This window comes from Bos taurus, chromosome 10 (assembly GCF_002263795.3).
Source record: "Bos taurus isolate L1 Dominette 01449 registration number 42190680 breed Hereford chromosome 10, ARS-UCD2.0, whole genome shotgun sequence".
NCBI classification, from domain to species: Eukaryota; Metazoa; Chordata; class Mammalia; order Artiodactyla; family Bovidae; genus Bos; species Bos taurus.
The window spans coordinates 54,883,029-54,898,297 of NC_037337.1; the positions used below are offsets into that span (position 1 = coordinate 54,883,029).

The 15,269-nt window shown below is 37.6% G+C and overlaps 1 protein-coding gene across 4 annotated transcripts in view; it reads left to right on the forward strand.

Annotated features, from left to right (window-relative positions):
- DNAAF4 (dynein axonemal assembly factor 4) overlaps positions 1 to 15,269 on the forward strand; it is a 71,927-nt gene that overhangs the window by 36,539 nt on the left and 20,119 nt on the right. For all 4 annotated transcript variants that reach the window (XR_009496039.1, XM_059890438.1, XM_005211767.5 and 1 more), the window contains exons 5-6: positions 9,836 to 9,981; positions 11,287 to 11,396. Coding sequence is in view for 3 of the 4 variants with exons in the window: in XM_059890438.1 (XP_059746421.1) it covers positions 9,836 to 9,981; positions 11,287 to 11,396 (256 nt within the window). In the remaining variant the exon portion in view is untranslated. The remainder of the gene's footprint in view (positions 1 to 9,835; positions 9,982 to 11,286; positions 11,397 to 15,269) is intronic.

Sequence of the window (15,269 nt, forward strand, 5' to 3'; positions counted from 1 at the left end):
CTTGATTGTGATTTCATGAGTATGTACATTTATCAGAACTCATTTAATATGCTTTAAGTTCAGTTGTTGTACATGAATTATTTCTCAATAAAATTGGAAAAAATGTTTATTATTTTTAAGCATGAAAGCATCAAAGTGTATATGATTTCCTCAAATTCTTATTATTCCACAGTAGTGCTTAGGGCCAGGCATAATGAGGCCATCCCCCAAGTGGTTTCATTTGAGGGTCCTTGCTTTTATGTCTGTTTTTATAAGGGAAAGTGAAATCAATGAGCGTTAATTAGTTACACAACTTTGGAAACTTCCTTGTCTTGTTAGGAAGAGCTTTGTTTAAAAGGGATAAACTCTTGAAGTCAGTTACCGGTATCAGCCTGTTGTGTTGAACTAATTTTCTGGTGTTGAGCTATCTTATTTGCTAAGCTACTAAAAGCATTGTAGAGGGAAAGATGAGACTTCAGAGCACGTGGATTTTTCCATTCTCAACTTCATAGAACTAGGTATTTCTAAAGGTAGGAGAAAGCATAAGTCTGGAGAAAATAAGGTTGGTTGAAAGTGTGTAAGACTTTGCTTACCAGTTCTCCTCCTCTACCAGAGCAGACAGCTGGAGGTTTACTTTCTGTACAGTTGAGGACTCAATGAGATTCTGCTCTGAAAATACAGAGATTGAGGAAAGTCTGCATTATGAAAATCTAAATACTGATTCAAGAGATCCCTTCAAGTCCTATACTCTTTGCCATATGCATACATGAGCCCAGTGTACCTGGGATGCAGATTGAACAATTCCTCTACAGGGAAGCCAAAACCTTGCAAAAATCTTGTCGTTTTTAATGGCCCAGCTAATTCACCATGCTGAAGCTTATTCATCAACAATCTTCAGATTCATGTACACAACTTCCAGTCAGAATATTTATACTTAGCATTTTTAATATGAACAGATAGCCAAAACCGAACAGAAAAATATAACTTGGAACGACCAGGTATGAAACAAGTAGGAATGGAAGAAAACTTAAAAAGAACCATAATTAACGTCCTCAGAGAGATGAAAACATATTTTAACCTTGAACAAAAACAGAGGCTGTAACAAAGAATTTTCCATAAAAACAGTTTGGAAATTTAAAATGTATAAAACGTTCGATCAGATAGTTGGAATATAGTAAATTTTCCCCAGAAAATAGAAAAAAATGATGAAGAGATTTTAGAATAGAAAAGATGGAACTTCTCTCATGGTCCCTTGGTAAAGAATCTGTCTTGCAATGCGGGGGACACGGGTTCAATCCCTGGTTGGGGAACTAAGATTCCCCCATGCTGCAGAGCAGCTAAGCCTGGGCATTGCAGCTACTGAGCCCACATGCGCTGGAGCCTATGTACCACCACTGGGTAACCTGCACGCTGCAACTGCTGGAGCCCACCTGCTCTGGGGCCTGCATTCTGCAACCGCAGAGTCCATGCTCCAGAATGAAATCTCCCACATAACACAATGAAGGTCCTGGGTGCCACAACTAAGACCTGATGCAGCCAAATAACAATAAATAAACAGATAAATTAATGTAATTAAATAAAATAGAACAGATGAAACAACTAGAGTATACAGCCACATTGTCCCAACATTCAAATAATAGAAGTATTAGGAAGAGAGAAGGGAGAAACAGGAAAGGAAATAATTTTTTTTAAATCTGTTTTTAAATTTGGATATAACTGACTTATTATGTTTTAAGTGTACAATATAATGTTTGGATATATGTATATATTGTGAAATGATCACCACAGTAAATCTAGTAAATCTGTCCAGCACCATACATATTTACAGTATTTTTTCTTATGAGAACTTCTAAGATTTACTAATATAAAGTACAGTGTATTAACTATAGTCATTAGGCTATACATTTCATCCCTAGGACTTGTTTATTTTATGGCTAGAAGTTTGTACTTTTTGATCACCATCACCCATTTTGTCCACATCCCAACCCCCGTCTCTGACAGCCACTGGTCTGCTCTCTGTAACTATGAGTTCCATTTTTTGTTGTCGATTCTACATGTAAGAAATAATTTAAAAATTTTTTAGTGAGGGGTTGTGGAGGGAGAAAGAAAGGAGGAGATTGGGATTAACAGATACATACTACTATATGTAAAATTACACACTCCAGTATTCTTGCCTGGAGAATCCCGTGGACAGAGAAGCCTGGCAGGCTATGTTCTATGGGTTTGCAAAAAGCCAGACACAACTGAAGCAATTTATCAGCAGCATTTGTAAAATAGAAAAACAGGGACCTGCTGTATAGCACAGGGAACTGTATTCAGTGTCTTGTAGTAACCTATAATGTAAAAGAATCTGAAAAAATATATATTTGTTCCTGCTGCTGCTGCTGCTAAGTAACTTGAGTCATGTCCGACTCTGTGCGACCCCATAGACGGCAGCCCACCAGGCTCCCCCGTCCCTGGGTTTCTCCAGGCAAGAACATTGGAGTGGGTTGCCATTTCCTTCTCCAGTGCGTGAAAGTGAAAAGTGAAAGGGAAGTTGCTCAGTTGTGTCATATTTGTTCCTAATACTATTTTATTTTTCATTAATCAATTATTGCAGCATTTTGCAAATTTCATTAGTCTGTTCCAAAAAGCAGTTTTGGATGTTATTGATTCTTTTATTGTTTATTTGTTTTCTATTCCATTAATTCCTGTGTGTATTTTTATTTCGCTACTCCTAGTTTCTTTGAGTTTTCTCTGTTTTTTTATATAATTTGTTTGCATTAATTTTTGAATCTTTTAATTCATGCATATGAAGTGTAATACATTCATCAAGTCTTGACATCTTGTTTTTTCATTGTCATGTGGTTACAAATATTTTGCAAGCCATCATAATTTTTTTGGTCTCCAATTATTAGGGAGAATTGTTTTAAAATTTACAAATGTATAAAAAGGCTGGACCAAAGCAGAAATGATGCTTAGTTGTGGATGTATCTGGTATTAAAAGTATAGTCTGGTGCTGTAAAGAACAGTATTACATAGAAACCTGGAATGTTAGGCCCATGAATCAAGGTAAATTGAAACTGGTCAAGCAGAAGGTGGCAGGAGTGAACATTGACATCTTAGGAATCAGTGAACTCAAATGGATGAGGATGGGGAAATTTAATTCAGATGACCATTATACCTACTACTGTGGGCAAGTATCCCTTAGAAGAAATGGAGTAGCCCTCACGGTCAACAAAAAAATCTAATATGCAGTACTGGGGTGCAATCTCAAAAACAACAGAAATGATTTTGGTTTGTTTCCATGGCAAACCATTCAACATCACAGTAATCCAAGTCTATGCCAGAGCCACTAATGCTGAAGAAGCTGAAGTTGAATAGTTTTACAAAGACCTTCTAGAACTAACACCGTAAAAAGATGTCCTTTTCATCATTAGGGATTGGAATGCAAAAGTAGGAAGTCTAGAAATTCATGGAGTAGTAGGCAAGTGTGGCCTTGGAATACAAAATGAAGCAAGGCAAAGGCTAACAGTTTTGTCAAGAAAACACACTGGTCATAGCAAACACCCTCTTTCAACAACACAAGAAATGACTCTATACATGGACATCCCTAGATGGTCAATACTGGAATCAGTTTGATTTTATACTCTGCAGCTGAAGATGGAGAAGCTCTCTACACTCAGCAAAAACAAGACCTGGAGCTGACTGGCTCCAATCATGAGCTCCTCCTGATTGTAAAATTCAGGCTTTAATTGAAGAAAGTAGAGAAAACTGCGAGGCCATTCAGGTATGGCCTAAATCAAATCCCTTATGATTATACAGTGGAGGTGACAAATAGATGCAAGGGATTATATCTGGTAGACAGAATGCCTGAAGAATTATAGATGGAGGTTCATAACACTGTGTGGGAGGCAGTGACCAGAACCATCCCCAAGAAAAATAAATGCAAGAACGCAAAGTGGTTGTCTGAGGAGGCCTTATAAATAGCTGAGAAAAGAAGAGAAGTGAAAGGCAAAGGAGAAAGGGAAAGACACACCTAATTGAATGCAGAGTTTCAAAGAATAGCAAGGAGAGATAAGAAAGCCTTCCTCAGTGATCAGTGCAAAGAAATAGAGGAAAACAATAGGAAAGAGTAGAGATCTCTTCAAAAAAATTAGAGATAACGAACATTCCATGCAAAGATGGGCACAATAAAGGACAGAAATGGTATGGACCTAACAGAAGCAGAAGATATTAAGAAGAGGTGGCAAGAATACATAGAAGAACTATACAAAGAAAATCTTCATGACCCATGACCCAGATAATCATGATGGTGTGATTACTCACCTAGAGCCAGACATCCTGGAGTATGAAGTCAAGGGGGCCTTAAGAAGCATTACTACCAACAAAGCTAGGGGAGGTAATGGAATTACAGCTGAGCTATTTCAGATTCTAAAATATGATGCTGTGAAAGTGCTGCACCCAATATAGCAGCAAGTTTGGAAAACTCAGCAGTGACCACAGGACTGGAAAAGGTCAGTTTCTATTTCTTTTTTTTTTTTTTACACCGGGTTATTGTTACCATCTTTCTAAATTCCATATATGTGCGTTAGTATACTGTATTGATGTTTTTCCTTCTGGCTTACTTCACTCTGTATAATAGGCTCCAGTTTCATCCACCTCATTAGAACTGATTCAAATGTATTCTTTTTAATGGCTGAGTAATACTCCATTGTGTATATGTACCACAGCTTTCTTATCCATTCATCTGCGGATGGACATCTAGGTTGCTTCCATGTCCTGGCTATTATAAACAGTGCTGCGATGAACATTGGGGTACACGTGTCTCTTTCCCTTCTGGTTTCCTCAGTGTGTATGCCCAGCAGTGGGATTGCTGGATCATAAGGCAGTTCTATTTCCAGTTTTTTAAGGAATCTCCACACTGTTCTCCATAGTGGCTGTACTAATTTGCATTCCCACCAACAGTGTAAGAGGGTTCCCTTTTCTCCACACCCTCTCCAGCATTTATTATTTGTAGACTTTTGGATCGCAGCCATTCTGACTGGTGTGAAATGGTACCTCATAGTGGTTTTGATTTGCATTTCTCTGATAATGAGTGATGTTGAGCATCTTTTCATGTGTTTGTTAGCTGTCTGTATGTCTTCTTTGGAGAAATGTCTATTTAGTTCTTTGGCCCATTTTTTGATTGGGTCATTTATTTTTCTGGAGTTGAGCTGTAGGAGTTGCTTGTATAGTTTTGAGATTAGTTGTTTGTCAGTTGCTTCATTTGCTATTATTTTCTCCCATTCTGAAGGCTGTCTTTTCACCTTGCTAATAGTTTCCTTTGATGTGCAGAAGCTTTTAAGGTTAATTAGGTCCCATTTGTTTATTTTTGCTTTTATTTCCAATATTCTGGGAGGTGGGTCATAGAGGATCCTGCTGTGATGTATGTCAGAGAGTGTTTTGCCTATGTTCTCCTCTAGGAGTTTTATAGTTTCTGGTCTTACGTTTAGATCTTTAATCCATTTTGAGTTTATTTTTGTGTATGGTGTTAGAAAGTGTTCTAGTTTCATTCTTTTACAAGTGGTTGACCAGATTTCCCAGCACCACTTGTTAAAGAGATTGTCTTTAATCCATGGTATATTCTTGCCTCCTTTGTCAAAGATAAGGTGTCCATATGTGCGTGGATTTATCTCTGGGCTTTCTATTTTGTTCCATTGATCTATATTTCTGTCTTTGTGCCAGTACCATACTGTCTTGATAACTGTGGCTTTGTAGTAGAGCCTGAAGTCAGGTAGGTTGATTCCTCCAGTTCCATTTTTCTTTCTCAAGATCGCTTTGGCTATTCGAGGTTTTTTGTATTTCCATACAAATTGTGAAATTATTTGTTCTAGCTCTGTGAAGAATACTGTTGGTAGCTTGATAGGGATCCCAAATAATGGCAATGCCAAAGAACGTTCAAACTACCATACAGTTGTGCTCATTTCACATCCTAGCAAGGTAATACTCAAAATCCTTCAAGGTAGGCTTGAGCAGTATGTGAACTGAGAAATTCCAGGTGTACAAATTGGATTTCAAAAAGGTAGAGGAACAAGAGATCAAATTGCCAGCATTCATTGGCTCATAGAGCAAGGGAATTCCCGAAAAACATCTACTTCTGCTTCACTGACTACACTAAATCCTTTGACTGTGTGGATCACAACAAACTATGGAAAATTCTTAAAGAGATGGGAATACCAGACCACCTTACCTGCCTCCTGAGAAAACTGTATGCAGATCAAGGAGCACTATTAGAACCAGAACCAGAACAAATCCCAACTGATTTGTTTCACGTTGGGAAAGGAGTATATCAAGGCTGTATATTGTTACCCTGCTTGTTTAACTTCTGTGCCGAGTACATCATGCAGAATACTGGGTTGGATGAATCACAAGCTGAAATCAAGAGTGCTGGGAGAAATATTCATAACCTCAGATATGCAGATGATATCACTCTACTGGCAGAAAGTGAAGAGAAACTAAAAAGCCTCTTGATGAGGGTGAAGAAGAGTGAAAAAGCTGGCTTAAAACTCAGCATTCAAAAAACTAAGGTCATCGCATCTGGTCCCATCACTTCACAGTAAATAGAAGGAGGAAAATAGAAGCAGTGACAGATTTTATTTTCTTGGGCTCCCAAATCACTGTGGATGGTGACTCCAGCCATGAATTTAAAAGATGCTTGCTCCTTGGAAGGAAAGCTGTGACAAATCTAAGCAATGTATTAAAAAACAGAGATATCACTTTGCTGACAAAGGTCTGTATAGTCAAAGCTATGATTTTTTTGGTAGTCATGTACTGATGTGAGGGCTGGACCATAAAGAAAGCTGAGCAGTGAAGAATTGATACTTTTGAGTTTTGGTGCTGGAGAAGACTCTTGAGAGTCCCTTGGAGAGCAAGGAAATCAAAGCAGTCAATCCTAAAGGAGATCAACCCTGAATATTCACTGGAAGGACTGAAGCTGAAGCTGAAGTTCCAATACTTTGGCCACCTGATGCAAAGAGCCGACTCATTGGAAAAGTGGGAAAGATTGAGGGTAAGAAGAGAAGGGGGCAATAGAGGATGAGATGGTTGGATGGCATCACTGACTCAATGGACATGGGTTTGAGTAAACTCTGGGAGTTGGTGATGGACAGGGAGGCCTGGTGTGTTGCAGTCCATGGGGTCACAAATAGTTGGACATGACTTAGTGACTCAACAACAACAGCAGGTTATCATTTTTCATTTTTACCCTCAAGTTTTCCACTCCTGAGATCTTAATTTTGTTCTTCCATGTTCTGGTACATTTCTTTGAGTAATTTACTCAGAAAAGATGGCTAGATGGTGTATTTACTTAGTTCTTAAATATCTAGGAATGTCTCTTGGCTTCATAAGTGAATAGTAGTATACTGGGTATAAAATTCTTGGACATTGTATTAGGTAGGTTCAAGCCAATTACTGAAATAAGTGGTCCAAAGTCATAGATTGGGCATCCCTGGTAGCTCACTTGGTAAAGAATCTGCCTGCAATGCAGGAGACCCTGGTCCAATTCATGGGTTGGAATAATCCCTTGGAGAAAGAACAGGTTACCCACTCCCTGGAGGCTCAGATGGTAAAGAATCTGCCTGCAGTGCAGGAGACCTGGGTTTGATCCCTCGATTGGGATGATCCCCTGGAGGGCATGGCAATCCACTACAGTATTCTTTTTTTTTTCATCAAATGTTTTTTTTTTTTTTAACTTCACAATATTGTATTGGTTTTGCCATATATCAAAATGAATCTGCCACAGGTATACATGTGTTCCCCATCCTGAACCCTCCTCCCTCCTCCCTCCCCATCCCATCCCTCTGGGTCGTCCCAGTGCACCAGCCCCAAGCATCCATTATCGTGCATCGAACCTGGACTGGTGACTCGTTTCATATATGATATTATACATGTTTCAATGCCATTCTCCCAAATCATCCCACCCTCTCCCTCTCCCACAGAGTCCAAAAGACTGTTCTATATATCATTGTCTCTTCTGCTGTCTCGTATACAGGGTTATTGTTACCATCTTTCTAAATTCCATATATATGCGTTATTATACTGTATTGGTGTTTTTCCTTCTGGCTTACTTCACTCTGTATAATAGGCTCCAGTTTCATCCACCTCATTAGAACTGATTCAAATGTATTCTTTTTAATGGCTGAGTAATACTCCATTGTGTATATGTACCATAGCTTTCTTATCCATTCATCTGCTGATGGACATCTAGGTTGCTTCCATGTCCTGGCTATTATAAACAGTGCTGCGATGAACACTGGGGTACACGTGTCTCTTTCCCTTCTGGTTTCCTCAGTGTGTATGCCCAGCAGTGGGATTGCTGTGTCATAAGGCATGAAAAGATGTTCAACATCACTCATTATCAGAGAAATGCAAATCAAAACCACTATGAGGTACCATTTCACGCCAGTCAGAATGGCTGCGATCCAAAAGTCTACAAGCAATAAATGCTGGAGAGGGTGTGGAGAAAAGGGAACCCTCTTACACTGTTGGTGGGAATGCAAACTAATATAGCAACTATGGAGAACAGTGTGGACATTCCTTAAAAAATTGGAAATAGAACTGCCACTCCAGTATTCTTGCCTGGAGAATCCCCTTGGACAGAGGAGCCTGGCAGGCTGCAGTCCCTGGGATCACAAAGAGTTGACACAACTGAGCGACTAAGCACAGCACACAAAGTCATAGATCAAATAAGATCAAAATTGAATGTTATCTAATACTTATTATGTAACAGTCATCAGTCTAGGCCTGATAGATGTCTTTGTTCCACAGGGCCTTCCAGGGTGGTGGGTTAACATCTATTGTACCATTATTTGGCTTCCATCTCTGGGTCCAAGGTGGATAATGCAGTTGGCATTGTTTTTTAGCCAGTGGGATGGGGAAAGATGTCCACTGCAGGTAGATTTACCGGTGAAATGATGATCTGTAAATTGTATACATCGCTTATATTCACATTGCGTTGTGTCAGGTTTGGCACGTAACTGCACCTACTCTTAAACAGAGAGGGGAGAATTGATAGGATACTGGATGATAGCATTCCCAACCACAACCATCTATAGAAATTGTTTGTTTAAATTTTTGTTGATGTTACTTTCTAGTTTGAGTCCTTATTCTTTCTTCCCTATCCCCTCTTTTCTCCCTTTGAAATGTTAATTCAGGCCCTTTTCAGTTTTTCTTTAAAGTGGAAATTTTATATCTTAATTATATGTGTTCATTTTATATCAAAGATATAAACTCTCTGTCATGTTTGTAGAAAATCATTTTTGATCAGTTTTGATATTTTCATTTTTTAGTACCATTCCTTCCTTTTACTTATACAGTTTATATTCTAACATATAGATTAATATCTTCTCTTATATTGACAGAACAATTATTGTATCTAACTGCCTTTGTATAGATGTATAGCTTTTCATCATAACTCTTTGCCTGTTCCTATTAGCTTTCTCTAATAGCTGAAAATCTTTTCTGTCATTACCAGGAAGCCTGTAGAAGATAACTGTTATAGGAGCTTATGGAAAGTGATGACTTTGCCTAGGTACCCTCCTGTAGAGTTGACATAGGTTATAAGAGTGCCGTCCTCTATAGTGAATGTAAGTTAGACACTGTGTGGTTTAACAAAGAGAACCCCAGAAAAGTAGCTGAAGTCATTGATTAAAGAACAGATAATTAGCTTCCATAATTTCAATGAGGAATTTTACATTCCTTCCTGTAGAAAATATGTTTGGATTATTTGTATAGAATTTTAAAAGTAACTTTAATGGGTAATTGCCATAAAAGTCTGTTTGATTGTTAACTAGGAAATGAAAGATAAATAACTTAGTTGCTAATATTGTTTCTGAAGGGAGAAATTCAGAAAATATATTTTTTGAGAAGTTAAAAGAAGACAGTATTCCTGCTCCTCGCTCTGTTGGCAGTATTAAAATCAGCTTTACTCCTCGAGTATTCCCGACAGCTCTCCGGGAATCACAAGTAGCAGAAGAGGAGGAGGTTGGTACACTTGCCGTTAGTTACAGTGACCACACATGAGAGTACTTAATTTTTTACTTCATATGTTGAAACTTACTGGATCTGAATTTTTAAAGTATTCATTGCACTACAGATATTACTTCATGAAAAAATTTAATATTTCTTTTTGAGAAAAATATATTTTGCAGGATCTATATTTTTTTGGCTTCAGAATGCTGATGAGAAAACACTGATTTAATAGTCAGCATTTTTGCTTATTCTAGGAGATAATCTGTTGCATGTGCATTTATTTTGTTAAATATATCGTTTTCCATAATAGATTTGTAAACTTTGAGACTATGTGTGTTGTGGTAAGAAAAGATTTGTAAATTTATTATAACTATATTATTACAATTAATTAGTAACGTCAAGTATTTCTAATGTGACATTTGGCATTGATGTCTTCCATTTATAAATTCCTGAGCTCTGGGATTTTGAATGTCATATATCTAGTTGTATAAGCACTAAGAATTCTAAGAACTGCTTTTATTAATTTTTTTTTTTTACTATCAGGTATGAACTGATACCTCTCTCAGTTGAAAAGCTGTGAAAATAATTGAAGTTTCTTAATATATGATGATAATTTATAAATATTAACTTTTTTCTTAATATTAGCAATATATTTCTGTATTTCATTATTTATAAAAGGATTTCTATAACTATAAAATTATAATTATTTTAAAAATAATCTATATATTTTTATAATATAAAAATACATACATATTATAAACAAGAAAAGTAAAATAATATTCACATGAACTACCAGAAATTTGGACAAAGTTTGAACTAGAAATTGTTATATATTTGATTTTAATCAGCTAGTGAAATTAAAAAAAAAATTTGAAAATGTATAAAAGCTGGAAGTTTAAAATCACCATGATCAAATATTGTATCAGTCTGCTTAGAATACTATTATAAAGTACGTAGACTCGCTGGCTCTAAGAACAGACAATTATTTCTCACAGTTCTGGAGGCCGAGAGGATATGGGGGTGGGGTGTAGAAAAAAGCATGCCCTTTAGTTTCTTTCTTCTCTTATAAAGATACTAATCCTGTCTTGGGGGCCTCATCCTCATGACTTCATCCAAACTTAATTATCGCTCAAGGGCCATAGTTCCAAATACCATCACATAGGTGGTTAGGGCTTCACGGTACGAATTTTGGAGCACACAAACATTCAGTACATAACAAATAGTATTTCCATGTTATGTAGGAAGATGGGAAATCTAAAAGGAACAGTTAATAAAATAATACCTTTGTGTCCTTCATTAAACTCATTCTCATTTCAGTGGCTACATAAACAAGCAGAGGCACAAAGAGCAATGAATACTGATATTCCTGAACTTTGTGATTTAAAAGAAGAGGAAAAGAACCCAGAATGGTTGAAGGAGAAAGGAAAGTAAGTTGTTTGCACCCTGGCCATGAGACTTATTATAAATCTATGTAGATATTAGTACTTATAACATTTTCTAGATATCTTGACATATGTGTGAATGTGATTGTTGGGAAGAAATAATGTAAGTTTGCCAATTATGTAGGTAGCACCTCTGTGTTTAAAAAGTCAGATCCTATAACAATTAAATGAGATTCTTATTTTTATTTGCTTTTATATTTAAATGTCATGGAAATGAAAAAATATAACATCTTTGGACTGCTTATTAAAGTCTCTTTTAAAATTACCCAGTGTTTGACATAAGTCCTTGCTAATACTTCCCTTAAAATCATGGTTCTTCAAAACTAGAATTACTTTGATTAGTTCTATCAGTCTTTGAAAGCTTATCAGATTAGCTTGTTGCTCTGTCATGACCTAGATGGGTGGCATGGAGTGGTGGGGTGGAAGGTTCAAGAGAGAAGATATATATACACGTATAGTGGATTCACTTTGTTGTACAGCAGAAACTAACACAACACTATAAAGCAATTATCCTCTAATAAAAAAAAATTATCAGATCAGTCTATAAATTATCATTTTATGTCTAGACAATCTTTTTATTTATTTATATGTGACTGTAAATTTTAGACAATTATCAAAAATAATGAATTCTGGTACATTCTGTGGCAATTTGAGTTCATATTTTGAGACAATTGTAGATATTATTTATTATATCTTATTTTGTATGTTTGTATTATTTTCCTGTTGCTGCCATAACAAACTGCCACCGACTTACTGGCTTAAAACAATACTAATCTATTATCTTATAGTTCTAAAGGCCAGGAGTCTAAAGTGGGTTTTATTAGACTAATATCAAGTATCAAGTGCAATCCTTCTGGAGACTGTAGGAGAGAATCTATTTCCTTGGGTTTTCCAACCTTGAGACCGCCCACATTCCTTGGCTTATGGCCCCAAACCAGTAGTTGCATCACTCTAGCCTTTGCTTCCATAGTCACATCTCCTTTTCTGACTCTGGCTGCCTCCCTCTTTCATTTATAAACACCCTTGTATTTATAATCCAGGGTAATCTCCTACATTAAGATTCTTAATCACATCTGCAAGGTTCTTTCTAAGTCACCATTTTATGTATTCACAGGTTTTGGGGAGTTAGGATGTGGCTATCTTTGTGTTTTCCTGTTCTCATCTCTTCTCTGTTCTCCTGGTCTTTTCTCTTATCTAAAACACCACCAGAGATTGATTTGTGAAGTTGAGCTGGAGTAGACAGTTTTCTAAAGTTCGGAAGCCTGAGGCTCACAGGTTTGTTTCTCTTACTCCCAAGAGTAATCCCTTCTCCTCCTCCTCTTCCTTCTTCTCTCCCTTCTCTCCATCTTTTGAACCATTACATAAATATCTGTTGATTATTTATGGTTTGTCAGGCTGTAGGCTAGGCTCTGAACTACAGAAATAGAGGAGAGAGACATATACTTACAACACTGTATGGAAAGTGCAGTACATAGAAAGCACATGATAAAATGAGAGTACACAAGAGGGGCACTTAACCTTAAAAGAAGGGAGGTAGTTTCAGGAAGAGCTTCCTAAAGAGTATGGCACCTGAGTTCCTCTTAATGATAGGTAGGAGTTTCAGGAGGAAGGGAGAGAAAGGTGTTCATTTTAGGCAGAGGATACAGTGTGAGCAAATGCTCAGAGACAAGAATAGTGTGACATACAGGCCAGGAACTATGGGTAGCTTACTTTTTGATAAAACATAAATTTGAAGCTAAGAATAATAACACATGAACCTAGAAAAATAGGCAGTGGCCTTGTGTTATTCTTAAATTTTATTCTGTAAGGTGGAGGAAAATGTGCTCCAGTAACTAAGGTGGAGGTCTTGAACAGTGACATTGTTGTAGAGGGGGGAAGGCGAGGGCCATGTGAGAAATATTCAGGAGGTAAAATAGGGAGGACATCTGAGTGACTGTTGAGGAGTAGAGAAGTAGTTATGGACATCTTCTGGGTTTCTAGTTTAAAGGATTGATTATATGACACCAACTGAATTAGAGAACACTAGAAGAGGGCCAATTAGGGGGAAATGTAGGTAAAGGTCAGTTTTGAATATGCTGAGTTAGAGGTGTCTTTTGGTCAAGCTGACAGTGTCCAGCAAGTTTGAAACCCAGAGGAGAGTCCAGCCCTGTGTTATCGATTTGGAGGTCATCAGCATTTATGCAGCAGTTGATTTATAAGAGTAGGTGAGGTATCTAAAAATAGGGTATAAAGGGGAGTAGTGGCCTAAGACCAGAACCCTGTGATCCACAGTATTTGAAGATCTGGCAAAATAAAGTTGTACACAGAAGTAGTCTCAGAAGCCGATGGAATAAAAACTTTTAAGAATTTTTTTTGTCTTGTTCTTCTCTAAAAGTTCTCCAGGCAAGAATACTGAAGTGGTTCATCATTCCCTTCTCCAGGGGATCTTCCCAACGCAGGGATCGAACTGGGTCTCCTGCATTGCAGGCAGATTCTTTACCATCTGAGCCACCAGGGAAGTAAGCCCTCTTTACAAATAGAAAAGATTCAAAAAGATGTGCAGATAAGACAAAAGAAGTGGTTGAAATGTCCTCTAGAAGAGTGGGGAAAACTCAGTCAAGGCCGATGGTGAATGGATTATCTTGATTTTGTTATTCTTTTTCCTTTCGTTAAAAGTTGTGTTCATTTTTACACTTTATAATAAAGATATACCTTTTGAAAAAAATTTACACTGCACATCAAATGTAAGTTCCCCTTGGTTTTTACCCAGTTTGCTGGCCTTCTGCCTTCCCTGCCCCTCAGATATATCCAGTCTAAATATTTCTTTAATTACATTTGCTTGTCTTTAAGCTGTCATTGTCATAATCACAGTTATTACGTTCATAGCTTGTGATAGGTTACCAGAGCTTTGCCCATACAATTTCATTAAATCCTTACTACTGTAGTTAGATAGGAACCACTGCTTTTGCATTCATTTAACAAATGTTTATTGTAAAGCTAGCTGCTTTACACAAACGAACTCTTTTAATTCCTTTAACAGTATAACTAGTGGTATATTATTATCTTTACCCCAAGTTTCTAAAATACAGAAAGAGGGCTAGAGAGGTTGAGAAATTTGGCTAAAGTTGTGGTTTGTAAATAAAACCAGGATTCAATCCCATGTCAGTATGATTACAAAGCTTTTGTTCCAGGTAGTGTTGTATAACCCTCACAGATGAATAAAATTCTTGTTGTCCTTTGGTTCTGATTGTTTAGCCTTAGTAAAGACAGCCCAAGTGGTCTGGCTCTGTGTCAGGAAGCATTTAACAGGAGGCTTCCTGTGTGCTGTTTTGGATCTGTCAGGAATTCTCTGTTCCTTATTAATTCCTGAATATTCAGGAATTAAGAGGAGAGGCAAGCCTGTCCCAGGGGCTGAGGAATCCAGGCATTTCCTTCATTAGTGCTTCTATATGTTGATAAGTACCCTCTTCCTTCTTGTGAACCGTGCGGTAAAAGTGATTGTTTACAAATCTCTCTCTTTAATATGGATTGCCTATGTTTTGTAAGTCTAGAATTTTAATATTTATCTTTGCTGAGAATAACTACTTTGTAAGACGGTATATGTGCCCACACCATGTTGATTAAAACACCTTTGCTCCATCAGAGCTCTGGTCCCCGTGTCTTTATCTCTCTCTCTCCCTCTCTCTCCCTCTCTCTCCCCCTCTCTCCCTCTCTCTCCCTCCCTCTCCCTTCCTCTCTCTCCGTCTCTCTCTCTCTCTCTCTCTCTCTCTCTCTCTCTCTCTCTCTCTCTCTCTCGATCCCCTGGAGTGCAGAGGCTCTCTGAGTTCACTTTTCCTGCCTCGGCTTCTAAGACCCTCTCGAGAAGGTGCTCTGCGCCTT